Source organism: Camelus dromedarius, chromosome 36 (genome assembly GCF_036321535.1).
Source record: "Camelus dromedarius isolate mCamDro1 chromosome 36, mCamDro1.pat, whole genome shotgun sequence".
Taxonomy (NCBI): domain Eukaryota; kingdom Metazoa; phylum Chordata; class Mammalia; order Artiodactyla; family Camelidae; genus Camelus; species Camelus dromedarius.
In genome coordinates, this window is record NC_087471.1 from 10,302,010 (window position 1) to 10,329,394 (window position 27,385).

Consider the following 27,385-nt stretch of genomic DNA (forward strand, 5'->3'; position numbering starts at 1 on the left):
GGCACCGCGGTGCCCGCTGTGAGGTCCCCACGCAGGGGGGGAGGCAGCCGCCCTCAAGAGGGAGAAACACGATCTGTCGCAGGTTGTTTGGAGGAGCAAGAAAACCCAACAGCAAACAAAAACACCAAAATGTTATTTCTGATGCTCAAACCAGAGACCAATCCTCGTCCAAAGTCCTCCCGGAGACAACTTGGAGCAAGGCACTGGGCCTTCCTGGGCTGGAGACCCTGCTTCTTAGAGCACCTCCCAGGGGCAGGCAGGGGCTGGGACCCGTGCACCCTGCTGGCTGCTGTTTTGGCTGAATTTTAAGGCAAAGTTCTAGGGGGCAGATTCCAGAGGATGGAGAGAGGTGGATGTTTTGCACCACCCCAAGGTAACCCTCAACCACCCAGGCTTCTCTTGGTTGAAATTTGGAGAGGGATGGAGTAGCCTGGAGTGGGGGTTCCTCCCTGGCCACACCCGGGAGGCCCCTACGTGAGTTCCTGGTTCACGGCGGGCCTCGCTGCTAAGCCGTGCGCCTGGATGGGGCCGTCCTCCTCTTGTGAACGATGAGACGTTTGAGGGGCCCCTCCCCACCTCTGTCCTGGAGGTTAGAAAGGCCAAGGCCCCAGCGAGGCCAGATTGGGCCTGGCCTGATGCCAGTTCTGCCTGGTCACAAGCAGGTGACCTGGCTTTTACTCACCTGAGCCCACCCCCCAACACCTGCCCTTGCCAACACCTGTATTTGTAGGTGAAACTCATTTAGCCTTAGACACTTCCTCCGCACTGGGGAAGAGCAGCATCTTTGCTGGCAGGAGGCAGGGGCCCACCTCGAGGGTCCCCCCCTCCAGGAGCAGCATGGACTGCAATGATCAGGGTGTGTGGCAGCCCCCAGGGCAGACTTGGGGCCTAACAATGGGTCCCGAACACTGCGCTGCCCCAGTTTAGAAGGATTTCAGCACATTCTGCAGGTCGGGGCGTGACTACCTTTGCATGGACACCCCACTGCTCCTGCCTCTCTCTGGGTCACCTCTAAGAGCTCGGGGCCACGCTGGGTCAGTCCCTGGCCATCCCCTCTCCCCCACAGTTAAGGGCAGCACACCAGAGCTCCTTGTGAGGGGCTGTTTTGTCAGCATTTGGCATGCAATCCACAGAGGTGACACCAATTACTTGTGTCACAGCTTCTGGGGGAGACGGAGATGTATGAAATCCAGCGTGGGGACCATCCATCAAGGCCTGAGAGGGGGCCGAGGGTCTGTCAGGGTGACAGGGAGTCGAGAGGAGCCAGGGTCTCTCAGGACAGCTGCCTGGCAAAGTGCATTTCATCATCAGAACCACGGCTTTGGCAGCAGAGCTCAGCCCAGGGTGACGGACGGAACAGCCTTTTCAGAGCCAGGCATCTGGCCACCATGCCCCCCACCCCCCAGGTGCCTGTGTCTGGTCCCGCTGGCCCCTCTTGGCCTCCTACACCTCTGGGCTTTTTTTTTTTTTTTCTTAATTTTTTTGGTGGTGGGGAGGGAGGTAATTAGGTTATTTGTTTTAAGAGGAGTACTGGGGATTGAACCCAGAACCTTGTGCCTGCTAAGCATGCGCTCTGCCACTTGAGCTACACCCTCCCCCCTGCACCTCTGGGCTTTTGACTGTTCTGTTCCCTCCCCTGGAATCTCCCCCAGCCCAGCTCCCAACTCCTCCAACCAAACTCTGCTGTTTGTCAAAGTGCTCATCAAATGCTCTCTCTTTCGGGAAGCCTTCCCCAGATTTCTCCCCTCCGGTAGGAAGGCGCTTTCTCTCCTCTGGCTGCACCCCAGCAGCCTTCTGTACCCGCTCAGATGAATAATCTCCAGTGTGTCCCAGGAATAACTAATTGATGAAATGCTCACAACAGCACATCTGCAGTTATTACGCTGTTTATTCTCATAGCCACTCAGTCAGGAGGGCACTAGGCCCATCTTGATAGAAGGGTAAGCGGAGGCTCAGAGACACGGGTAACTTGTCCAAACCACACGGTTGCTGGGTAGCGTGGGGCAAATGGGCAAACCGAAGGTACAAAGGAGGGCATGGCAGAGGGACCCGCCAGCGGAGCCCTGGGGATCTGCCGGCACAGCCCTGGAGAACCTGCACTGGGATGGCACTTCCCTCGGACCCGGGGTGGCTGAGAGGGTCTGTCCTGGGAAGTCCCACCAGCCTCAGGAGGATGCTGGTCTTGCAGGAGCTCCTGCCAGGGCAGGGAGAGGCCATTGTGTGTCTGCTGGTCACGGGGTCCAACCTCCTCGTCGACTGCTGGGACCTGGCTTCGAGTCACCCCTGCAGCATCAACTTGAGACGTCGCTTGGGGGCCTCGGGAATCCAGGTCTTGTCAAGTGTGACTCCGAGTTGAGACTTGCTCGCACTGTGCATGGTTTGCACTAAACCCCAAGCTATTCTAGAGAAAGTGACCTCGCTCGTGGAGAGCGCTGTCTGTGTCTGACAGCCGCCCGCCTCCTTGGCTCTCAGAACCCCCGCTCCCAGCCCACACACCCTGAGCTCCTCTCCACAAGGGGCCTTTTCCCAGAGGATTTCTCACTTCTCCTGTTCACCTGTCTGTATCAGTTTCCCCACCCATCAAATGGGTACAGCAGACTTGGCCTGGCTTGTTTCTTCACTGGGCCATTCTGAAGGCCTAAGGAAACCAGGCTGTGCTTTCTGAAGTGTGCAGAGGCCCCAGCGTGTGCGGGGTGATCTGGTGGACGCCCACTGTCTACTTTGTGGAGTTCAGGGGATGAGAACGGAATTCTGACTGTGGAGAAGTATATGTCTTAGGAAGGTCAAGAATGGCTGAGGCTGGCGGCTCACAGGCCTTGGCCCAGGACAGCTCGAGAGGTTTTGCAGAATGACCAGTACATGGCCCCAGCTCCATGGTTCAGGATGGTGGCTCAGCCCAGCAGCTCAGAGCTGGGAGGGACTCCGAGGATGCTGCAGATGAGGAAGCAGGCCCAGAGGAGTGAAGGGACTGGCCTGAAGACACCCAGCTCAGCCCATGGCAAGAGAGCCAGGATGGGAGCCCCTTACCGGGCTGCCCGAGAGGCCCCTTTCCCCTCAGGGGTCCTGTCAGGGGGCCCTTCCCAGGAGTCCAGAACCAGCCAGCACAGAATTCCTCTTCTGTTTTCATATGCCCTGCATCCAAGAAACCATTTTACTGGGGCAGTTTTGAGAGCCCCTCAATCCTCATGCACTTCAAAGAGCTCATGGCGGGCGGCCAGTGGCCACTGCCGGGGACTTTCCTAACTCAGCTGAGGAAGCTGAGGCCAAGTGGGGGTGACACGGCCAGTGCTGGAGGCATCCTCGCCTCTCCTGTGCGCTGAGGCCACGTCCCCGGCCGCCCCATGTCACAAGCCATCAGGCTGCTGGCCCAGCTTCTCTCTTCCTAACTTTCCTCCTTTGGGCTCTTGGTCTGCTTGATGCCACAGGTTACCTTCAAATGATGAGACGTGTCCTGTGCACCCAAATCTTCACGCCCCCTGCTGCCTCCAGCAGAGCAGGGGACACCAGGGGTCAGACAGTACAGCCATCAGCACTTCTCTTATATAAAGTGACCCTCCTTGGCCGTTAGGGAGTGGCCACAGAATTACCCCTGCTTAAAGCTGGGAAAGGGGGTGGTGTGTGCAGCTCCATCTCATTCGCTAAAAGGAAAAGCGGAGACAGAAACCCCGCCTGGAGGAAGGGGCGCCCATCCCTCCACGTGCCTGAATAGAACCTGGATGGTAAATCCGAAAAGGTCTCAGGCTCCCATCCTTTCGGCCCACGGGCTACGGGGGAGGGGCTTCAGAGGGGCAGCAGAGCACATCACCTCGGGAAGGGGAAGGAAAAAAAAGAAAAACAGCCTAGAAAACGCGAATCGGCTCCGGGAGCGGCATAATGGGAAGCGTGATGTATGGTGCTGGGGACATTATTAATGGTTTGCTGATTTTTACCTTTAAAACCTTTGGGCAGATTATTTATTATGTCCTTGGCGTGCGTATGATCTATGGAGGGGCCACTAATCTGCGCTCCCCCGTGTCCCCGCTCCTCTACAGCTTCTAATTAGGCTGGAGGCTGCCCTCCCTGCCGGCTGTCGCCCTGCGCTAGCAGAGGAGGCAGCCCGGGCTCTGAGGACGGGGCTCTGGGCTCTCGGAAGGTGGAGCCAAGGCCGGCCTGCAAGTCAGGGAACCAGGTTTCCAGGCCTGACTTTGTACTCACTTGCTGTGTGACCTTGGGCCAGGGCGGGCCCTCTCTGGACCTCTGGGTGCTACTCTCAAATGACACAGAGCCAAACAAGGCAGGTATATGGCCCCTCCTGGTCCGAAAGTCTCTTGATTCTAGGACACAGAGAATTGGAAAACAGCAGTGTTTTCCCAAAAGTCCAAGGTCACCAGCCTCAGCAGCCCAGTGTCTCTTAAGATGCGAAGTCATCCTTTCTCCTTCCGGCTCCTCTGCTGTGGCTGCTAAGCACCGGTAGGGGTGGTCTGGGCCCTCCAGTGCCCCGCTCATCCTGCTGCTGGTTAGGGACAGACCTGGGACTGGAAGCCATGTGCAGTGGGGCTCAGCCATTTCCAAGAAAATGAATCAGTTCCAAGTCTCACCCTTCCCACCTTCCACCATTGTACCCGGTAGGCAGGAGACCCTAGGTTTGTCCTCTCCTGGAACGGCTGTGATGATGGAGCTTCAAGAGGTCCCCAGATTCATCCCTCCAACTTGAGGGTGGGAGCCTCCAAGCCAACATGGAAAGTTGGGAAGCTGCGTCATTCCTCCTGAGACATGGTGGAAGAGTTAGAACTCAGACAAGGGACACTCCTCTGCTCCTGGCCCTCTGGGGAAGCCACTGTGCTCGCGAACTTCAATCTCATCATCTGTCAAGTGAGCCATAGTAATACTTGGGACATCTAGGGTAGGACCACCCATCCTTGTAAGGGACTGGCCTCATTGTGGCAGGGCGATCAGGGTCCTGGCCCCTGCACAGCACACATCACTGGTCCTGCCAATCATTGTGACAAACAAAAATGTTCAGTGCTTTTCTCAGGCTCCCCACAGTTGGAAAACCACAAGTTCCCTGTTTATCGGGGACCGGCCAGTGGGGGTGTCAGGGATGCGGCCAAGGAGGGTGGGCCCTGGAGTGGGGAGGTGCTGGCTAGGACCACTTGGAATGCTCAGCCCCTCAGACCAAGGGCAAGACTGCTGGGAGGCCAGAGATGCAGCCCAGTGGAGACCAGCCCGCCCGCCGTTGGCCTCTGGCAATGGGGCTCCGAGGGGAGGTGGTGGGGCTTGAAGCCCAACCCAAGGGGTACAAGGTAAGAGGTCTCTCAGAGCCCGGGGGTTGGGGCTTGGGGTCTGGCTGCATGGGAGAGAGAACCCAGGCCTGGGAGAGTCAGGTTTGGGTTTAAATCAGGACTTCAGCATCTACCAGCCGTATGTCCTTGGGCGACTCACCTCCGATCCCTTTTCTTCAGCCATGAACTGGCGCTAAGGCAACCTTGTAGGTGGTGGCAAAGCTGAAAAGTGACAGTGTACGTAAAAGTCTCTTCCTGGCACACAGTAGGGGTGCAATTTGGTATCTCAGGTTTTCGCTGGGCATCCTCAGACCAAAGCAGGAGCACAAACAGCAAGAGAGGGTGAGATCCCCCAGGGAGGGGACGGCGAGAGCAGAGCCGCCGGAGTCACCGGCGCCTCCGGTGCAAAGTGCAGGCAGAGGACGAGGAGCTGGAGCGGGGGCGGGGTGGGGGGACGGAGTTAGGGCCGTGGGCCACCGCCATCCCGGGAGATGGTGACCAAACCAGGCCCCAGTGTTTGGAAGATACACAACCAGCAGTGATTTCGGGGCCAAGAGAGTAGTGGGGGCGGTGAGCTGAGATGGAGGGGGATTGGATGAAAGTGGAGGTGGGGGCAGCGGTGGTGGGGGCGGAGCGTTCTCCCGACGGCCTGTGGGGGCTTCCACTGGTCTTCTCAACGGCAAACTGGGTGCCTTTGGGCAATGACCCCCTCCTCCAACCAGGTCTAAGCATGTAACCCAGGAGGACAAGGGTAGGGCACGGGGGTGTCTGGAAGCAGCCCTGCGGCGAGGGTGTGGAGGCAATGGGAGGGCGGAGAGCTGGCTCGGCGGACGAGCATCAAGGGGCGGCCAGCCTCCCCTGCTGGATGCCGGGGCCCAGCCCAGGTGCTGGGCAGGCTTGCCGGGCGGAGGGTGGAAGGCCGATTACCCCAGGAGTCCGTGCCTGACTCCTTCCAGTGGAAGCTCCAGGACAAGCTGGGGTCACTCTTCTGGGGCAGCCGTGCTGGTGAGCGGGTGTGAGCTGGAGGGCCCGTGCAGGCCGGCGCGTCTGCCCCTCGTGAGTCCCACGGAAATCCAGGGCCCCGGGTGCCCACAGTGCCTCTGGGGGGACGGCAGGGGGAGCGTTCTCTCCCCACTAATTGCCTCTCAGGAGAGGAAGGCAGAGAGAGAGGATGACCTGACTGACCCACAGTGTCCCTCAGGGAGACTGGATAATGACGGAGGGCAGGGAAGGGGCACGTGTGTGTGTGTGTGTGTGTGTGTCTGTGTGTCTGTGGGGCTGGCAGGGCTGGTGAGAGGTACTTAGCCTCTCTGAGGACCCCCGGGCCTGGCGGGATGGTCCGACCATAGGATGCAGGCCCCTTCAGGGGGAGGATGTACACGGGTGTTCCCCCGGGGCTTGCTGAAATGCACCTTCCCAGGCCCACGTGCAGACACGTGGAACCAGACTTTCCTGCGTGGAAACAGCGTTTTAATGATGCTCTCTAAATGGTTTACATGTTCGTTAAAGTGAAGGAAAAAAATCCTGGCCTCTGATTGGTTTGGAAACTTCTCAGGACGCATCCCCTCCCAAGCTGTACTTGTACTCAGGGCTTCGCGGACTGAGAACAGGTTACTTCTGTTCTGCGCACCTTAGAAGGGCCTTCCTGGAGCCAGAGCCTGGGCCTCCAGGTCAGACTCAGATGCAGGGAGCTGGGTGAGGAGGGAGGCGGGTGGGCGTGCAGGTGAGGGGGGCAGGGTCTGGGTTACAAGGCTGGCTGTTTGTCGCATTCCCTGGCAGGGCCTCTCCCACCCTGGGGACAGGGGACTTTGAGGTGAGCTATGGAGAGAGACCCAGTGTCTGGGCCCAGCATGGCCACTTTTCCAGCTGCCTGGTTTAGACAATGCACTTTTTCAGAATGGATGTCTTCTCACTCAGAAAAGGGAAGCTAGACTAGATCAGTGACGGGCCACTGGGACCGAACACTGTGTACAGCTGGGAGCTGGACAGCGCAGCTGGGCTGGGGCCCTAACCTGGACCAGTAAAGTCAGAAGCTTTGGTGCAGGGTGTGGACCCGAGTCTTCAGTTCCTAGCCACTGAAGGATGGCCCCTTTGAGCTGGAGTCTCTGATCCCCAGCAGCTGGACAGGAGCTGGGGGAGGAGCTTGGTTTCTCCTCACTCACTTCTCTCCCCCACTTACTTCAAGGAGAAACTCCACTGGCTAAAAATGCTTATTTTACTGCTGAGACTAAAAGTCCTTTGGCAATGCTTTGAGTTGCAAACGCATCAGGTTTTGATTCAGGGATGGGTTGAGGCTAACATTTTCAAGAGGTGCTAAATTTCGGAGGCCTGGCCGTGCTGTGCAACACGGTTGCTCTAGAGCAGAGAGGTGAGGAGGAGACACCGAAATCCCCACCTTAGCTGATGGCCCTGAAATACTTCATCACCAAGTCAGAAGAAAGCATAGAGTTTTCCATTAAAAGCAATTTTTTTTTTTAAATATAAGGGGCAGAAACATTTGAGGGCTTAAAGCAGGTGAGTTTGTAATTGAAAGGAGAATCCGTGGATGGCTAAACTTTGAGTTTAACTCTTAGCTTTATAAAACCAGGTTATCTAGAGCTTCCAATATCTGTACGTAAGTAGAACATTACTTAAGGACATGCTGGAATCAGTTGAACCAAAAACCCCATCTAACTGACTTTCGTAACTAGTTTGCAGTAAATTCATTCAACAAAGTGTTGATCACCTTTAGTTATTTATTTATGGGCCCTGAATCAAACTGAAGAAAATATGGTACAATGGAAAAGGATGTGGCCTTTGGAGTCTGAAATATCTGAGTTTAAATCCGGCCTTCGCTCCTACCTCATTGTGTGAGCTTGGACAAGTTTATTAAGTCTCCTCTGCCTCGGTTGCTTTGTCTGTGAAATGGGGATAACAGTGTCGACTTGCCTGCTCCCCAGACACGTTGAGAAGATTAAATGTGTTCACTTATGTCTCTTATGGTATCTAACACATAAAAAGCATGGAAAACTTAGCAGTTCTAATTAGAATACTGATATTTTTCCGACATACATGTAATGAAGTTTTGTATGTTATCTACTTCTCAACAATGCAGCAAGGAAGATTCTATTTGGCCCACTTCATAGGTGTTGAAACTGAGGTGCCATCACTGAGACTTGAGCCAAGGTCATCCAACTCCAAGTCCCACACTCTCTCCATTGCATTCTCTTGACCAGAGACCGACATGCCATTTTAACGAAGTGCCAGGTCAGTAGGTGCCAGGGGTGGCTGTCTCTGTCATTTGGGGAGATAGCAGATCATGAAGCAAAGAGGTTGGAACATCTCTTAGGAAATGACTGAGGACCTCAAGTCACAGAAGAGGTGAACAGTAGATGTTCCACGTCAACTAATAGTGACCAGTTCTGGACATCACCCTACGTAAACCAGGCTCACACCACCATCTGCTCCGTTGGGGGCGTCTGGCTAAGATACCAGCGTATGTATATGTATATATACTTTCAATGTAAAAACTTTAAAGATCACCTCCACAGAAATTTTAAAAACATGTCAAATTTTATTAAGAATATCTTCTGCACTCAGAGCAGGAGGGATGACTCTGGGCGTGAAGACACAGCCTACACCCAACATTTGCCTTATTTTTAAATTACTATTTAATTTATTTTAATTTATTTTTTTATTATTAACATTTACATTTAAACAACCAATGAACAATACCTGTTCTTGCAGCACAGACTCCCATTTTAATAATTCTGAATACACAGAATGGTCCTGGATGAGTGGGAATGCTCATGAGAACCAGTGAAAGAAGTTCTGTTCCGTCAAAGAGCTCCCGACCCAGACGGACCCCGTCCAGGTCTTGCTGGAGAAGAATGCTGAGAAAGGGCATTTCTTTTCAATCTCAAAAATAAGTAGAATGTCTTTTTAAAATTATAAAGGGCACATGTAAATCTATTCCTTTTTAAAAAGCTGGAGTTTCACTGAAAATGAGCAAAAGGCGTAGACATATAATTTATATGCAAATAGTATTCTTAAAAAAATACTAGAAAACTCTTTAATCTCATTAGCAACCAAATATATCTAAAATAGTACCACATTAAAATGAGGTACTATTTTTTCCCATGAAATTAGCGAAAGATTTCTCATTTTTAATGACCACCAAACATGGATGAGAATGTGGGGGATCAGGTGATGCAAATTAGTACAGACTTTTAGAAAAACAGTTTGGCAGCAAGATGTCAAAAGCCTTAAAAAACATCGGTATCCTTTGACCCAGTAATTCCATGCCTGGGAATCTACCCTAAGGAAATCACCTGCACTTCAAGGGAAAAAAAATTATATATATATAATTATTTTTTTCATATATATATGTGAAAAAAAATAATGGAAAGTACTTAAATGACCAACAATAGGAGATGGTGAAGTATTTTATAGTCTCATAATACAGTATCAAGCATTAAAAACATTATTCAGGTATAAAAAATAGGTTTAGGAAGATTTTGAGATTCAAAGGGAAATTCTTATATTAGGTTAAAAAAGAAGTTTATAAGGATGAGCACAGCTATCAAATAATTAGGGGAATGGTGGGAAGGGAATACATCAAACTGCTAACACGAGGGGCAGGATTAAGAATGACTACTATTCTTTTCTGCTTTTTTGAGTTTTCCAATTTTTTTTCTATTACAAAAAATATATATATGAATTAAGGAAAGACACTTGGACTTTTGGGTTAAGAACAAATTTTGTCCAATGACCCTGAATTTATCCTCCTCTCCCAAGTGTTCACATCTGCAGAGTCACCAAATGTAGTCAGGACCAGAAAAAAGCACTTCAAAGTCAAGAGAGGTCAGTGCCAAGGGAGGCCAAGGAGAGAAATAACTGGAGATCGATAGACAGAAGAACGAGGGAAATACTAGTGAGCAAAAAACAAACACAGCCAGAGCTGGGGACTGTTCTGGACCGTTTCCAGTCAGTTCCATTCTCCTGGGGTCAGCAGACAGATATGGGGAGGGGGCAGCTGACCTCCAATAACGGGGTGCATCTGAGATGCCCTTCCCTGACATGTTGCGTGGATGGGCAGGGGGCCTCAGAAGCCCGGAATTTGGAACCCCGGGCAGCCTGGGGTGGCTGTCCTTGGCAAGTCCTTGATCTTTGCCCGTGTTCTTTGTGCATCTCCAGTGGGGTGAGCTCCAGACTCAAGACCATCTCACAGCTGGAGCTCTAGAAATCTAAGTCGTCTTGGCCAAAGCCATCTGTCCTGTCTGTGGGGAGCTTTTTAAACCTCATTTCTGTGGAAGTGAGACTCTTCACTACCTTCTCATCTTCTAAGTCAGAACTTTCTTCTGCCTTCTGCCCTGGAGTCGAGTCTTTCTCCTCCCCCTGCTCTGGAGGCGGCCCCTCCTCCTCCTCCCCGTGCTCTGGAGTCAGTCCCTCCTCCTCCCCCTGCTCTGGAGTCAGTTCCTCTTCCTCCCCCTGCTCTGGAGTCAGTCCCTCCTCCTCCCCCTGCTCTGAAGTCAGTCCCTCCTCCTCCCCCTGCTCTGGAGTGAGACCTTTCTCTTCCCCGTGCTCTGAAGTCAGTCCCTCCTCCTCCCCCTGCTCTGAAGTCAGTCCCTCCTCCTCCCCCTGCTCTGGAGTGAGACCTTCCTCCTCCCCCTGCTCTGGAGTCAGTCCCTCCTCCTCCCCCTGCTCTGAAGTCAGTCCCTCCTCCTCCCCCTGCTCTGGAGTGAGACCTTTCTCTTCCCCGTGCTCTGAAGTCAGTCCCTCTTCCTCCCCCTGCTCTGGAGTCAGTCCCTCCTCCTCCCCCTGCTCTGGAGTCAGTCCCTCCTCCTCCCCCTGCTCTAGAGTTGGTCCCTCCTCCTCCCCCTGCTCTAGAACTGGTCCCTCCTCCTCCCCCTGCTCTGAAGTCGGTCCTTCCTCTTCCCTCTGCTCTGGAGTCCTTGAGGGGTCCCCTTCTTGCTCAGAGGCAGAGCTTTCTGGACACATGCCGGTGACTTTTCTCTCTGGACCAGAGATGCCCTTGGACTCGTCTGCAGCAGTTCTTGTGTGTCTGTCTGAAGGCTCATCGTCAGAGCCTTTCTGGGAGAGCTGAGAGCACTTCCCCAGAGACGACGCGCTGAAGGAGGAGAGGCCTGCTGTCGGGCCTGACCTTTGGTGGGGGGTGTCTGCACCGGGGGCCGGGGATGGTGTGGGCCTCCCCTCCCAGTCTGGGCTGCCGTTTCCAGAAGCCTCACCCCACTGGCTGTCTGCCGGGCCAGCCTGAGGGCCCTCTTCTTCCTCATCCCCGTGTCCCTCTCCTGACTTGGGCTGTGGCTCCCCTTCAGCTTCCTGGGCCTCTGCGGGGTCGGCGCCAGCATTCTGTCCTCCCAGACTTCGGTCACCTCCTCCCGAGGCGTCGCCCTCCAGAGTGTCGTCAGCCCCAGAGCCCACCCCCGAGTTTTCTTCCTTCCCACCCACGCCCTGCTCCTCCATCTCCGGCCCCTCCGGGTCGCTGCCTCCACAGGGATCTGTTTGCCTCTCTCTCTTCTGAGCAGCTGCCTCCTCCCCCGCCCCCCGGGGGTCTTCATCTCTGCCCAGGGTCCGACTGCCCTCAGCCTCGCCCCTCTCCGCCACCCCAGGGCCCTGGCCTGAGCCCAGCTCCAGGCCTCCGTCGGCTCCCTGGACAGCACCTGTCCCAGAGGGGTCCCTCTGAAGGGGCACCATCTCCCTCTTTGCAGGAGCAGCCTCTTTGGTCTCCAAGTGCGCACACCCTCCTTTCTTCTGCAGAATCTGCTGCAGGTCAAAGGCCTCTCTGATGGGCGTGCTGGCCACCCCCACCTTGTCTCTCGGGGAGGCTGGAACCACTTTCTTCCTCACGCAGGCCTCGCAGGGACAGAACTCGTCCCTCCCCGCCTCCTCCTCCAGCCGGGCCCCCAGGGCTGCGCTGAGGGCTGGCGCGTCCTCCAGGGAGAAGGAGGGCGGCCCCCAGCCCCACATCTGCTCAGAGAAGGCCGAGAGGTCCCGCAGACCCCGGAGGCGGCGTCTGCGCTGCTCTGCCTGCGGGGACACCTCCCACCGGAGGTCCTCCCTGGGCGGCCCAGGCACCGTGGCCCCCACCCGGCTCTGGATCTTGCGGAGCTCCTTCTCCACGCTGTCCTGCAGCCGCTGGCCCACGTCCTGCTGCAGCTCAGCCACCATCTGGTCCAGCAGGTCGTTGCTCGGCAGGTCCCAGCGGGCGCAGAGCTCGGCCGTGGCACTGGCGAGGTGGGCCATGAAGGCCTTCTCCATCTTCTTCAGCAACCTGGACACCCAGAGCGGGTCAGGCCCCAGAGACCCTCTGCGAGGTGTAGGAGGGCCTGTCTCCCCAGCTCCCTGGGGGAGCGCGGCCTGGGTTTGCCCACAGCCTGTCTCAGTCGCTTTGGGCAACTTCTCTAAAGTGAGCTCAGCTTTGGAGCCACTTTGAGCCGCAATGGCATCGAAGTCTCCCTCTCTGAGGCTCCTGGGGCCCTCTGTCGGGTTCTCTTTCCTCCCTGGAGGGCTTAGTGTGGCCGAGGGAGGGCCTCCTGCCTCCTCTTCCTGCAGGCTCCGATCTTCCCGGGCTCCCATCCCATCCTGAGAGCCCATCCCTGACAATTCCTGTCCTGTGACACCTTCCTCTTCTGGAAACCCTTTGACACCCTCTTCTTGCAGCTCTGCACTTTCTTTCTCTTCTTTCATTTCCTCTAATTCTACCTTCTCTTCCTGCATCATGTTTTCAGCCCCCTGGTCTAGGTCACTGCCCAGCAGCTGCTCCTCGCTGTTTCTTTCTGCCGCATCCTTGCTGGTAGCACAAGCATCAGAATCACTCGGCTGATGGGTCCCCAGATCCTCTGGGTTCCCTGAGGTTCTGGAATCAGGTCTCTGGCAGGGGATGTTCAAGGGCAGCTCCATCCTCTCAGGGGCCAGGGTGCAGCCCACCACGCAGGGTCCGCTGCCATCCCCTGAGCCTCCGGAGCCACTGGCGACGTCCACCCCAGAGGAGGACGTTGGTGTGAAGTCCTCAGCTGCAGCATGTGAGCCTGGGCCTGGCAGAGCCTGGCCCCAGCCGAGCTCGCGGAGACCTGAGTCCAGCTCCTGGTGCCCGAGGCCACAGCCCGGCCACAGGGCCTGGAAGGTGCTCAGGAGCTCCTGGTACCTAGGAGAGTCCATGAACCTCCCTTTGCCAGCGGGAGACCCAAGGTGGTCGTCAAAGAAGCGGAGCCTGGCGAGGCAGGTGATGAGGGCCTGGGCTGAGCGGCTGAGCCTCTTGCCCTTGGAGCTAGACACTTCAGGGAGGCTGCTGGGCCGGCCCTGCTTGGAGCCCATCAGCGCCTTCATGATCTGTATAGAGGCAGAGACCCTACTGGGAAGCACGCTCTGGCCCATCCCGCAGTCTGCAACCGCTCCTTTGTCTGTCCCCACCTCCATGGGGGCTTCTGAAACTCTGCTGCAAGGAAGGCTGTCTCCTGACTTGGGATCAGTACCACCAGGCACCGGTAGGGCTCCATCTGGTTCTGCTTTCTCACTGGCGGCTCCTTCCAGGGACGAGCCTCTGGCCTGAATTGGCCCTTCCAGGCCATCAGGGGAACGTTCGTCACCAGGGTCCTCCGCAGGGCCTTCCAGGCCATGCGCAGCCCCATCCATGCTCTCATCCACTATTTCATATTTCACGGGCCCCGGCTCCTCCGGGATGTTGCTCAGCCACTCACGGACCACGGCTTCTGGGGAGGCCCGGGGCAGGGCGCCCAGCACCAAGCCGCCACCTTCCTCTTGCTCTCCGAGGCCTTCCCCTCCACCCGCAAACCTTCCTTGGAACATTCTCCCAAGCCTGGGATCACTGTGGGGGCTGCCCCTTCTCACAGCTCTGACTGGTCTCCCCGCAGCCCCTGTCTGAGAGTCGGGGGGCCGAGGGCGCCACGCGCCCTGCTTTCCCTCCCTGGCCTTGCCCCTTCCCAGCCTCCCATCAGCACCATGGTCTCCAACACTGTGGCTGTGGCTGCATGAAGTGTGTTTCTTGCCCACGGGCCGTGCGCTGGGGGGCATGGGGCAGTACCTGCTGCACACCAAGCAGGCCTCAGAGGAGGGCCCCTGGCTGCCCCAAGGCTGGGAGGTCGGCAGCGGCCATGTCTTCCCACCGGGGGACCCGCGGGCTGGGGATACACTCATCTGTGAGCAGCAGCTGCCTCGGTGGGATCCCTGCCACCTCCCTCCCTCAGGCCACCCGACTGGCAGGACCAAGGGCCAGGAAGCCTTGGGACCATCACCCCCTGCCTTTCCGCCCAGGCCATCAGCTTGGGAGCTGAGAGAGCCGGATGTGTTGGAAGGTGTGGGAGCTGGTGAACACGCCCTGAACTCAGGGCCGGTCTCAGCGGAGGGCGAGTTCGGTGGGTAGAAGTTGGAAGCACAGTCGGAATTGCTCACAGGGGTGATGGGGGCGCTGCTGAGCCCTCGCGTGTCCTGGGAATGGAGAGAGGCCGAGAAGGGCGGCCCTGGGTCCCAGGAAGGCCACTTCCTGGTGCTACCCGGGCTTTCAGAGAGGCCGGGCGCTGGGCCATCTGGGCGGGCCCCGCCTCTGCTGGGTGTCCCCGGCACTGACCTGGACACAAGCGAGCCGAGTAGGCTGTGGGGGTCCCTTGAGCTGTGGCGCGGCCTGGGGCGGCCCCCCTGGGCCCCTCGGCTGGCGGAAGTGCCGGGTGAGGACAGACGGCTGGCTCTGCCCTCCTGCTTTCTGCTCCCGCCCGGGGCTGAGGCGCAGGCGGAAAGTGGGGAACGGCCTCCTGCATTGTCCCCAGGGCCAGCCCGGCCCAAAGCCAAGGGCAGCCTCATCCCAGACCCACTCCTGGCCGGGGCGTGCCTGCTGCCCTGTCCACTCACCTCAGCCTGTGGGTCCTTGTTCCTCAGAGATGAGGGGCTCATGGTGGGGGGACTGCGGCCTCCCTGCTGGGTGGTCCCCCTGCAAGTCATGACCCTGCTCACCTTGCTGGGGCAGCCCGGGTGCAGCTCACCCCTTTCACTGGACTCCTCGTGGGACCCGGCACTCGCCGAGGAGTCAGGAAGAGGGCCTGTGGGGCCTTGGGTCCCAGGTTTCAGGCAGCTGTGATGGTCCCTGCTGCCCAGTGCTGCTCCTCTGCCTGGGCCCTCACCAGCCCTGGAGGCCAGATGTAGGTCACAGCTGCCCCTGCCATCCTCTAGGGACCTGGAGCAGCAGGAAGAGTTTGGCTCTGAGCCTTCGGGGGCTCTGTCACTGGAGGCAGGGCTGATGCTGTCCTTGCTCCTTCTTTTCCTGGTGGCAACCCCTTGGCTCCGGGGGACCCTGGAGTGGGAGCCCTGGGTCGGCCCGGGCCTCCTCCGAGAGGCTGTCTGATCTCCCTGGGAGCCGTACAGGGGGTTCATCCAGATCTCGTATGGGGACCCTGGCTGCCACCGGCCACGGTCAAAGGCTCCCATGCCTCCTGCTTTGCAGGGCTCCAGTCCCTGGCCCCCAAGCTCTGTGGGGTCCCCAGGGTGGCCCTTCCACACACAGTGGGGGGGATCTGCCTCCCCCAGGACGGCACCCTCCCCACTGGCTGCCGTGAGAGTGCTCGCCCTCCTGACCCTCCTGGACCACAGGAGCGGGTCCTCCCCCAGCAGGTGGAAGCGGACTTTCATCTCCACAGACAGGCTGCCATCCTGGTTCATGCGGATGTTCTTCTCAATGTCATCACCAGCCACCAATGGGCCGAGCTGGACAGGCATGTCCCCAGGGTGCCTGTCAGGAGCAGGGCCCATGCAGGTGCCAGGTAGGGACACGGAGGGGTCGCTGAGCCCAGACCTCTCCGACAGCAAGGAAGACCGCCGCGGCCTGCTGCCCGGCCTGGACCGTGAGTGGATGATGCTCTGCTTGGCCTTTGGCCCCCAGCTCCCTGGTGCACGAGGAAGAGTGAGAGAAAAGAGGGAAGGACAGTGAGCTGCTGCAGGAGCTCCGGGCTGGAAGAATCTAGGCTGGTCGTGAGCCTTTCCCAGTCTGTACACCCTGCCACCTCCAAAACCAGCAGTAAGGACAGAAATCGTTCTAGAATGAACTTCCGCAGAGCTGCCAGGGGGTGAACCTGCAGAGCCTAGCAGGATGAACTTAACGTCTGAATTCGGCCTCACCCTGCCACTTCCTAGCTGTGCAGTCTTTGGCAGAGCCTCTTTCCTGAGCTGTAAAAGAGTCATGGTGTCTGGCTGGTTTGTTTCGAGGATGCAAGGCAGTGCCTCTAAAACTTCCTGCAGGGTTGCTGGCCCAGAGCAGGTTCTCAACAGACAGGGGAGCTGGCTGCAGAGCAGCGGTGCCCGGAGCTAAGTCCTGGACCTGCTTATACCCGCCCCCAGCCCAGGAAGCACAATGAGTAAGCTGCCGCATACACACCTGATTGTAAACTGTAAAGTGCTTTGCAGTTATTAGAGGTGATTTATCATCTTAACCCTCATCAAGCTTTGGGGTTGATAAATGCTTGCAAGGAAGGACCTGGACACACAATAGCAGGTCCTGAGACCTAATCTTGCCCCTCAGCCACGAAAGAGAAGAAGACGGGGTCACTGGGGATAGAAAGACGTGACCCCAAGAAAGAAAGAAGCCTCTTGGACTTTCTCAATTCCTCTCCTGAGCTAAAGCTTGGCAGGGTGGGGCTGGCGGAAGCCGAGCTGATGGCCAGCAGCAGAGCAGACCCCCTTGAGTCCATCTGGGCAGGAGACGGTTTTGCCAAGCCCTGCTCCCCCGTCAGCACCAAATGAGACTGGGGCTCCTCTAGAGAAGGAGCTGTGGCTGGTGGTTTGTGCCTCCAGCCCCTGGCGTGTGGCGGTTACTGGGACCACTGTTGTCATTCTCTTAACAGACTTTCACAAGGGCATTACTTTGTTTATTCACCCAGGTCTGTCCATTGTCGCTCCAATAATTTTGCTGAAACTTTTACTCTGCATGTATCAATTGTGCTTTTGAAATAATGTGTTTTTCTTTTTTTAAAATAACAAAGCCTACCTCTGGCACTTAAGACTTCTCGGCTATACACATGGACCAATGGATGATTGATAGTTATCATTTGTTTTGGTCTGTTTGGCCTCCACTGTTGCCTAAGAGAGTCATGACTCTTGAAAGATGCAAATGCCACACACTCATGGTCCATTGCCTGTATAATGTCATGTCCATCATGGTCCTTAATAAAGTTTATTTTAGATCCTAGAAGCTTAGGGTTCCAGATCCCCTAATCCCTGTTCTCTTTAAATTCCAAACTCCCCTCTCTCCTCTCCCAGTCAAATGTTCAACCCAGTTAAAGCTGATAGTGATGACAAGGAGGAAGAGGCAAGAAAGACCCCAAAACAATTGGGATGCCCAAGAACTGGGGCCAAAGGTAGGTTTCCTAAATTATTTAGAAAGGAAACCTGTCCAGCCCTACTGAACCTCCACTCAGTGTCAAATAAGATTGGGGATACTCCAAAACGAACTCACCATACTTATTCCTTGAAGTCTGCCCAGATAAAGTTTCAGTTCCATTCCTTCTGACATCTTCCATTGTCAGAGGTCTGAAGGGCTCATGGCCGGCGCACACCAGCACCGGCGGGTTGCACAGCAGACCCTTCAGAGAGTCTACCTGAGGAGGGAGAGAGTTGAGTCAGGAGGCCTGGTCTGCAGGATCCCCCTCTGCCCAGTGAGATGGAGGGTTTCAGTGTTGGATTATCGAGGGGAAACAGGGTGCTGTTGTTATGCCATGGGGTCAGGGAGGAGGTCACATGTTGCCCAGGGAACCCCTTGGGACAGCTTCTGTGGTTGCCACATTCAGTGGTAGAAGTGACCACAAGATCACGGCAGCCCCATTTAGGAAGGATTTCCAAGGACCACAGGAATAGTGACCCAGTCACTCCATCAGGTCCATAACCACAGTCAGGTGTAGGGCAGCGGGAACCTGGAATGGACGGTGGGAGGAAACTTAATACCAACAATAGCCTTGCAGTAAATGCTCGAATTTTCTTCACAGCTCTGCTAGGCGTGTATGTAAACCAATTTCCCATATTTTTGCTCCTCCTTTCCTATAATGCTTTATATAAAGTAAATTGGTGGTTGTGGACTTGAGAGTTAAATCTTAAGTTAGAGGCTATAAAGGTGGGATTGTGACTGGGCTGGAGGATGGCTGGTGCAGCACTGACATGACTTTGGGGAGCAGGTGACTATGTCTCGATCGTAGGAAGGATGGTTCCACTCTTAGCTGGGAACACGCTGCAGCAGCTGCTGTTCAAATTTAAGGACTAGCAGAATGGTGTATAGAGGTGTCACGTAGCCACAGGACTAGACTGTGGGAGATTGTGTGGATTAGGTCAATCAACCTCCATCTTCCAGCCCGTCTGCCTTTGGTTACATTCATGTTCTGCAAAACCTACAAAGGCAAAAATCACATCCCCTAGCCTTCTTTACAGTTAGGCTGAATGCGGATCACACTGTCCATCTAGCAGCTCAGGACTGGGAAGGCAGGAGAGGTAGACACCACCGCTTCTCCTTCTGGTTGTTGTTGCAAAGCAAGTCTGTGGGTATCGAGCGATCATGGCAGCTAGGGCTGCAGCGGCCAGACCCGGCACCCTGATGCTGCTGGGCGTCTAGATGCAGCCGTGGCAGCGTCCTGGTCCGGCTTTGTGAGCCTGGGTCCCACCACAGGGAAGTGATCCTGAGCTCAGTAACCACACCGGCTTCAGGCCGAGGTGGCAGTTTTCTGCAGGATGCTGGGCACCATTCTGCAGACCCCGCATGGGGTTCACTCCAGCTTTCCCAAGATCAGGAAGCCCCCTGATGCCCTGTGTTAAATTGCTTCCTGCTGAAGTTTCTTGGAGAAGTTTCTGTTTCTTACACTGAACTCTCACCCGTATTAAGAGGGTTGGATAAGAAAATAATCAAAGTGTGCAAGCCATAGGGTACAAAGTGCTCGCTAAATGGTAGCTAAAAGCATGAATAACCATCGTGCGTGTGTTTAACCGACTGAATGTCTCCACTCTCTTCACTTCTAATGTGTAGCAGGAGCAACCAGTGCCTCTTATTAAGGCATAACTCCCCTGTTCCAGCTAAGTGCCTTGAGCTGAGGTCCAGAGAACTTCGTAAGGAAATGTCATCCTCAGCAGCCTACCTTCTTCCCACAGGTCGTGTACACCTGCTTCACGGGAAAGTGCAGAAGATCCGAGGCTTTGCTGAGAAAGGCCGACAAGTTCCTGGTGTTTCTGTGACTGAGCACCACGGTCTGCTGGAGCCTAGGGTCCCCGTTCTTGACCAGCGTTATCCTCCTGGGGGTTTTGAGACTTTTGCAGGAAGAGGATGTTCCCGGTGCCTCACAGCGTCCTTCGAAATCTCGTGACGGCTGAGCGGGAGGGCTTCTCCCCGGGGGCCGCCCTGGCCCAATGGGGGTCTTGGGGGGCTTCTTATCGGAGCAAAGGTAGCAGCCACCATCCTGCAGCTGCTCCAGGGCGCTGAGGCCGTGCAGGCCGCGGGGCGTGGTGACGGAGCGCACCCCGAAGGAGAGAGGCATGCGCTGGGAGAGCTCATCCATCAGGGCGCCAAAGCTCCTGAAGACCCGCTGGTGAACAGCCAGGCGAACCCCGGCAAACCGGGGGTCCCCTCGCTTGAGGAAGGTTATCTTCTTGGCTGGCGTGACCTGCGTGACCGAGGGGATCCGGGCCACAGAAGGCAGGAGGCACGCAGGGTGGCTGGGGGCCTGGGCATCCCTCTGGGTGCTGTGCATGGTCGGGGGGGCCAGGCAGCTGTAACAGATCAAAGTAAGGCGAGGGTCAGAGAGCCACCCACGGGATTCTGCGTTTTCTCTCTCCCCTTGGTACAGAGGTGCTCCCTGCCCACCCCAAACTTGCTTCACTCAAGCGTGTAGAGGCAGGTTCATCCATTTTGACGAATAGGAAAAAGGCCAAGCATCTGGCATCAAATAGATCTGAGTTCAAATCCCACCATCTCCACCTCCCACTTCCTGCCTGTGTGACCCAGGAGGTTCACGATGTAATCTGCTCTGCTCAAATGCAGCCACACTCGTCTGCACGGGGTTTATAAGGAGTCAATGAATTCACACTACAGAGCACCTGGCAAAGAGCGAGCATCCAATAAACCTTTATTCCTTCCCATCCTCTTGCTGTTTCTCTTACCCTCTCCTCCCACCTGGACCTCCTTTGAACACTGTTGAGTTTATCTCCTAAGGAGGTGGGTGAATAAAGGGACGTGAAAACGCCAGATGAGCGGCCAGGGACACAGACCCCTGGCCCAGTCTCTTAGAGCCAAGTCTCCTGTGTGACGGTGGGGGCGTCCCAGCTCTCTGCACTCACACCCTCCAGCTGCCAGGTGGGAGGGCTGGAGCAGAGTCCCTCATCCCAAACCCCTCAGGGCTGGCATGCAGACAAGGAGATGCGTGACTCAAAGAAGATGCCACTACTTGACGCTGTGTGTTTTCTCCATTGTATAGGGAGGTTTGCTTTAATATCAAAAGAATGTGCCCCCCTGCATTCTTCCAAAGTCTTTTTGGTTCATGTGTGATGAACCAACCCTGTGGGTAGGTACCGCAGCCCACTGCCACTGACACGGGAGAGAGGGCGTCAGGCCAGCCATGTAGGTTCAAGGCCATTCGTCCAACTGTTCGTGTCTGTTCCCGCCGTGGTGGCCCTTTGCCTCACCCGGGACTCCTGCAAAAGCCTGCCACAGCTCTCTGTGCTCAGGCCACCATGTTGCGCTCTATTCTGTGACCCCGCCGGACAAGCTGTCCCAAAATCCAGCTCTTCCCAGAACTTTCCTGTGCTGCAAGCCCCTCAGGTGGTTTGCAGTGGCTGCAGAAAAAGCCCAGGCCTTTACCCCACGACCCACGGCCTCCCGGATTTGCTCCAGCCACCCCGCTGGGCCTCGGCTCTGGCCTCTTCCCTGCAGGAATTCTCCTCTCTGACCAGGCTGCCTGACCCAGGGGCTCTCCCTGCAGGGTGGACCCATGCTTCTGCACCCTGCTTGGCTTCTCTCCTTTGGGGAGGCTTCCTCAACCCCCCCTTCTGGGGTAACCGCTTTTCAGCCTGGCTCCCTGACATTTCCCACATCCTGGGCCTGTATCCTTCCTGGCCAACTACCCCAAGGCATGGGGTGCAGAATCCATACTCCCCGGGGCCCCAGCCCCATGCTTGGCACACAGCAGGGGCCCAGGAAACACCCCTGATTGATAACATGGGTACTTCCCAGAGCCTCACAGCAGAGACCGGCCGGCCTGCCTGCCAGTCGGCTGCCACGCAATCAGGTGAGGAGTCTCCTCCGATTACGTGGGGCTCAGACCCTGGCAGGACCCGCATTACTGCACCCACTGCAGTGACCATGGTCTCCCTTGATGCAGCCGCCAGCCCCGCCCACGGCCCAGCCAGCACCCAAGGCTCCCTTCATACCGTTACTCACCGCTTACCCCCATTCATCTTTGGGGAAAGAACTCTTGTCTCATTTTCAAAATCTGGGGGTGCAAAGAGGCCTTATAATCTTCTTTCCTCTCTGGCACAAACTTTATAATTAGCCTCCTCAGCCTCCTCCCTCCCAGCTAAGCCCTCTAAGCTGCTTTCTTACCCTCCCGCTAACGTCCCCGCAGCGGCTGCGCACTGCTCCTGGGCCATGCCTTCCCGGAGGACTGCTCTCTTCCCCCTTGATTTTCAGTTTCACTTGTGACAATGAGCACCCTTCTTGGCCGTCACTGAGGGACTGAGAGGGGAAGGAAGGCTCACAGTGTCCTGTAGAGTCACCGTGTCCCCCAGCATCACCATGTCCCCAATGTCACTATGTCCTCCAGGGTCACTGTGCCCCTGAGGATCACCGCATCCTCCAGTGCCACTATGGTGTCACTGTGTCTCCCAGTGTCCCCCATAATCACCATGCCCCCCAGCATCACTGCATTCCCCAGTGTCACAGGGTCCTTCAGTGTCACCATGTCCCCCGCATCCCTGCTGCCTCCAAGGGCCGCAGCTCCTCACAGCCCACTTCTGAGCAGAGAGGGCCTCTCTAGCGCCCCCTGACAGCAGCTCTGCAGGAAAGGGGAGCCTGGCCTGGAGGGAAGGCAAAAGCCATCGGGGCTCCTTGAGAACCCAGGCCAAAGCGCCTCGTGGTATATTCAGTACACTTGAGACCTGACGGCCCCTCTCCTCTGACATTCCTCTAGAAAATAACCTCTCTCTGAACTGGAATTCTCAATCTCCAAGTGGATTTTTCAAATAAAAAAGGAAAAGGCCCGAGGGACCCTAAATACCAAAGATCAGGCTGTCACCAGCCAGGGTCCATCCCGAAGGCTCCTTCCTAATGCGAGACCAAGCACACAGCCCCAGAGAAGTGAGGGAAGCTGCGGACCGCCCCTCCCTGCTGGCATACCTGCACCCAGAGAACAGACCATGTTCTGCGCACACACACAGACACACGTATACACATATACACACAGACACACATACATGCACGTGTGCACATTTACACGCACATCCACAGATACACACACAGAGCGAAGTTACAACACTCAGGCCCCAGGTGCAGGAGCTGATGGTGCGGGTGGCCTGGGCACATGGCCTGTGCCGGGGGAGGGCACGCAGGACTGCACGCATCACTCAGCTCCTCAAGGGAAGACCAGGCGACTCCTTGCTCTCCAGCCCCGTCAGCAGACACAAGCAGGGTCTGCATCCTCTGCAGGGTGAGTCACAGAATCATGACCTCCTCCTGCAGCCACAGGGAATGAAGAAGCAAACTGATTTTCCTTTTCAAGGAGGTTTAATGAACTTTTGATTCTTTCACCTTCAAAACGACCTGGCCCCCAAGGGGGCTCATTCACTTAATCACCTTCATTCACTTCTCTGTGTACCCAACAGAGATTTCTGAGCTTCTGTTGTGTGCCAGCCTCTATGCCGGGTCCTGGGAACACAAAGATTACTGAGACATAGCACCTGTCTTCAGAAACTTCATGTTCCAGTGTGAGAAGTAGGCACATCATTAAAATGCAGCATAAGACACGTTCTGAAATATACATACAGATATTATACACAGGGTGTGACTGAAAGCAGATTAAGGGGAATACAAGTCAGGGAAGACTTCCTGGAGGAGGTGATGTGCAGCCTCCTGAGCTACAACCTAAAAGATAAACTTGGGGATTAGCCAGAGAAAGGGGAAGTTAGGACCTGCGTGGCAAATAGATATGGCCTTGGTGCCAACTCTGACCCACCGAGTGGGCTGGAAGGATGGGCAGAGGAGGTGCCCAGACTTCCCATGTGCTGTGATCAGATAGCCAGGCTGCCAAAGCGTCTGGGCAGAGAAGGGCCACACAGTGCCTGACACTTCCCACCCCTGCTCTGCTTCCGGCATTCGGGGTGGGGGCGTGCATGCAAAAGTGCAGTGGGGAGAGAAAGCTTGGGCGTTCTGGAATGGCCTTCAATGGATGGCATCCTGATGATGTAGAAAGACCCCTCTAGGACAACTGGGAAAGTTCCGGGGAACAAGGGCGACTGCACTGAAACAGAGCCTGAGGGACGGATCCAGCAGAGGCTGAGCAGGAGGGGCCAGCAAGACCAGATGACCTGCGGATGGGCTGTGGGGGGCGCCTTGGGGAGGATGAGGTCCAGCGTGGTTCCTGGGTTTCAGGCTCAGGGACGCGGTACAAGGCGGTACTCTACTCCCCAGCGGGACAGCAGACAGAGGAGCAGTTTTGGAGGAAGGAGTGAGCGGCCATGTGAAGGGTCGTCCTCTCAGCAGGAGCAGGGGCTCTGCACCGGGTGCATTTGCCCGGCTGCATTAAGGGGGCTGACAAACACCTCACAAGGATGGGACATCGCAGACCCAGTACGACCAGCTCTGGCCCAGGAACCTCAACAGCAGAACCCAAAGCCCTTCTCCCGCTGAAGTCTGAGAGGCTAATGGCTGGAAAAGCAAACTCGGGGGGCCCCTACCTTAGATCCAAGAACAGGTGAGGATGAGGGGGCTGGTAACTGAGTCTGGAAAAACAGAGGAGAAATGAGAAGCGGGTGCCATTGCAGGCGCTTTGCCTGGGCTGCCCCAGTTTCAGCTCTGAAGGGCCCCGTGCTGGGACCCCACTCACCCCTGGCACCTCCTATCCGCAGCTAACCAGCTGCCTTCAGTGTGGGGCCCAGGCAGCTTCCCAGGATCGAGTGGCCTCTTCCTGGCACTGGCCCTGCTGGCAGTGAGGCCGAGATAAGCAGTTTGCCTCGTGGAACCAGAAAAAGATGCCGCCATGAAAGATGGGAAGCCAAGTCTTAACAGCCTGGCTGAGCCCTCCATGCAGTGAGGCCTGAACCCAGAGCCCAGTGAAAAACTGGACTCTGCAGGTCCATGAGGCAACAATTCTCTCCTTAGCTTAACTGATCTGTGTTGGGGGGTTGTCATTTGAAACAGACAGGATCACAGATCCACCAGGGAGCTGCGCAGTGAGGGTTCGCTCTTTCCCAGATTCTGAAGCTGGATTTCTGAGTTAGGAGGACCCCTGGGAGCAGGGGGCGGGGCGCAGAGGCTCCTCGCAGTCCCCTCCCCCCCGACTTGTCCCTGATGGGGGACAACCGTCTCACTCCCATCTGGCCGGGAGGGAGGGACAGAAGAAGTAGAACACAGGCCCCAGGCCCTCAGAGGTGGGACCAAGGGTTACTGGTCAGCTGACTTGTAAAGTCAAATCTATCCAGTTTTCCCTCATCGCTTTCCTTCTTTCAGCATCATGAGGTTTCTCTCGCAGACATAGAAAACAAACTGGTTACCGGGGGAAAGAGGCGGAGGGAGGGACAGACTGGGCATTTGGGACTCACAGATACACAGTCCTGTAAGTGAAGTGGGTAAGGAGCAAGGACCTGCTGTGGAGCACAGGGAACTATATTCAATTCCTTGTCATGAGCCGAAAAGCAAAAGAAACTGAAAAATATATTTGTATGTACATGTATAACTGCTGTACACTTGAAACAAACATTGTAAATCTACTTCTCTTCAACAAAAAATAAGAATAAGAATAATAAAAAAATAATGAGCCATCTCTCCCTAAGCAGGGCCGGGAGAGGACTTGACCTCCTTAACAAGACAAACTAGATCGGCTCCCAGGCCGGGCCCAGACTGAGGGTCCATTTAGCACCTCTTTGCCCTGAACAGAACCAGGCAGGCCACGTGATCAGGACCCCCCCCCACAGTAGAGAGAGGACAGCCCTTCGCCCACTCACATTCACCGCAAGACAAGGCCGTGAAGGAGGGGAGCTGAGCTTTCCGGGTGCGAGGAAGAGTTGGGGAGAAGGCTGCAGAGTTGGGGGACAGCTGGGGACCAGGTCTCCACACTCGGCTCCCAGCCTGGCTCATGTGGGGGACAGGTGTTGGGGGGAACTGTCTTGAGAAGGGGGTCCCTCCTGCAGCAGAGGGCTTCTGCCCAGCTGGCCCGTGGCTGAGCTCGAAAGGAGACCTCCTTTCAGACCCCTCACCCCACTCCCACTCGGGGCAGGGCCTCAAGGCATGCTGGGCAGAGCGGATCAGAGGGGGCTCTCATGTGCAGCTTTCCTGAGCCACCTGGATTCCGTGGGGTGGGGAGAGGCCCAGGCCAGGGCTTAGGGGCTGCCTGTTGAGCTGCGGTCGGAGGTCTTGATCAGCACAGAGATGCGCGGGGGTGTGCAGATCACTAGTGCTAAATGAGTCCCGGCAAAACCCAGGCCCACAGCACCAGTCCTAACCATGATGGGGTTGGTTTAGGGCAGCAAAGGATGGGGGGGATGCCAGGGGATTTCAGGAGGAAGCAGAGGAGGCATTCCAGCTGCGAGTGGGTGGGGGAGGGAAGCGGAGAAAAACAGATGAAGGGGCAAAAGGAGAAAAAAATAGAAGTCACAGGAAATGCTCCAAAAGGTGACAGCCCAGGTGGAGGAATTGGACTGGGTGAGCCTGCAGGGAGGAAAGAGTGCCAAGGGGCTGGAGGCGGGCGCAGGCAGCAAGAATGATGGGTTCAGGAAATGAATAAATAGGATGAGAGAAGTCCGCGGGCAGGATGGAGGCTGGGCTTTGCAGAAGAAAAACTTCCGGTGGCAAAGTCACCAAAGCAGACCTTAGAGGGAGTGAGCAGGAAGGGGCGGGGCGGGGAGGGCTGGGGCCGAAACCTTGAAGGTTGATTAAATGATATCACACGTGAGCAGCGGAAAGGAGCCAGGATGCTGTGAACAGTACACGTCCCCAAGGAAAACTGCAGTCGCACGTAGCCCCCAGGGATAACAAGCACAGCCTTCCATCCGCAGACCAGCAGCTAAGCCCCCTCGTGGCGCCTTCCAGCGCTGCACGGGTCTACACAATCCGTACGGGATGTGGAGCCACTTTCAACACTACCTTTCAGTGACTCGAATTTGCCAAGGAGCACCATTATTTTACAAGCCAAGAAGAAAGAAAGAAAAAATAGTGACCAGCAAAGACAAAGACATGCTATTCATTGCAAGCTGCACCCTGATTTTAGAGATATTAAAACATGACATGGGGGGGGGGTGGGATAACCTGCGTATCTTAGTCAGTGAAATACACACTACAAGGAGCCCCGCACAGACAATAAAGACACAGCACTTCTTCAAGCCAGTGTGCTGTGCCCTGATGCTCATGTCATGATGATCAGATGGGAAAGTGTGACTCATATTAAAAAAAGGAGGAGGTGGGATGAACTGCCCTCTAAGAAACGCGATTTGGTGGATGAAGCCTTCCCAGAGCTGGGGCTGCGGTGGTGAGGGATGAGGGAAACGGCTCCACACAGCAGAAGCCCCTGGGCTGCAGGTTCTGAGCGGTGGATTCAGGAAGAAATGAACAGAGTGAGAGGGAGAGTGGGTCTAACAAGACTCGTACTCTCGATGAACAGATGTAAAGCAATCCAGCAGCAGGTACTGAGATCTACCATGTGCTAAAATTCAGTTCGACACACAGAATGAGGCACAGTGTGGTGAGATGGGCTCATGCCTCACAGAATTTAAAGTCCAGGAAAGAAGACAGGACTTCTGCACCTGAGTCCTCACCCTTTGGCCCACGAGTGTTCTGGGGGCCCCAAGCTCATGAGACCACCTTGGTTCTGCCAGTAACTGATGGCTGTGGGCAAGCTACTTGAGTTCTCTGAATTTCAGTTACTTTAATCATAAACTGAAGGTGC

The 27,385-nt window shown here is 56.0% G+C and overlaps 1 protein-coding gene across 1 annotated transcript; it reads right to left on the reverse strand.

Moving 5' to 3' along the window:
• Positions 1 to 10,478: 10,478 nt before the first annotated feature.
• On the reverse strand, positions 10,479 to 19,987 carry RP1L1 (RP1 like 1). Its single transcript, XM_031442125.2, has 3 exons — positions 19,379 to 19,987; positions 17,719 to 17,860; positions 10,479 to 16,153 (listed from the first exon to the last, which is right to left on the reverse strand). The coding sequence occupies exons 1-3, from the start codon at positions 19,985 to 19,987 to the stop codon at positions 10,479 to 10,481; spliced, it is 6,426 nt and encodes a 2,141-aa protein (XP_031297985.2).
• Positions 19,988 to 27,385: the final 7,398 nt, after the last annotated feature.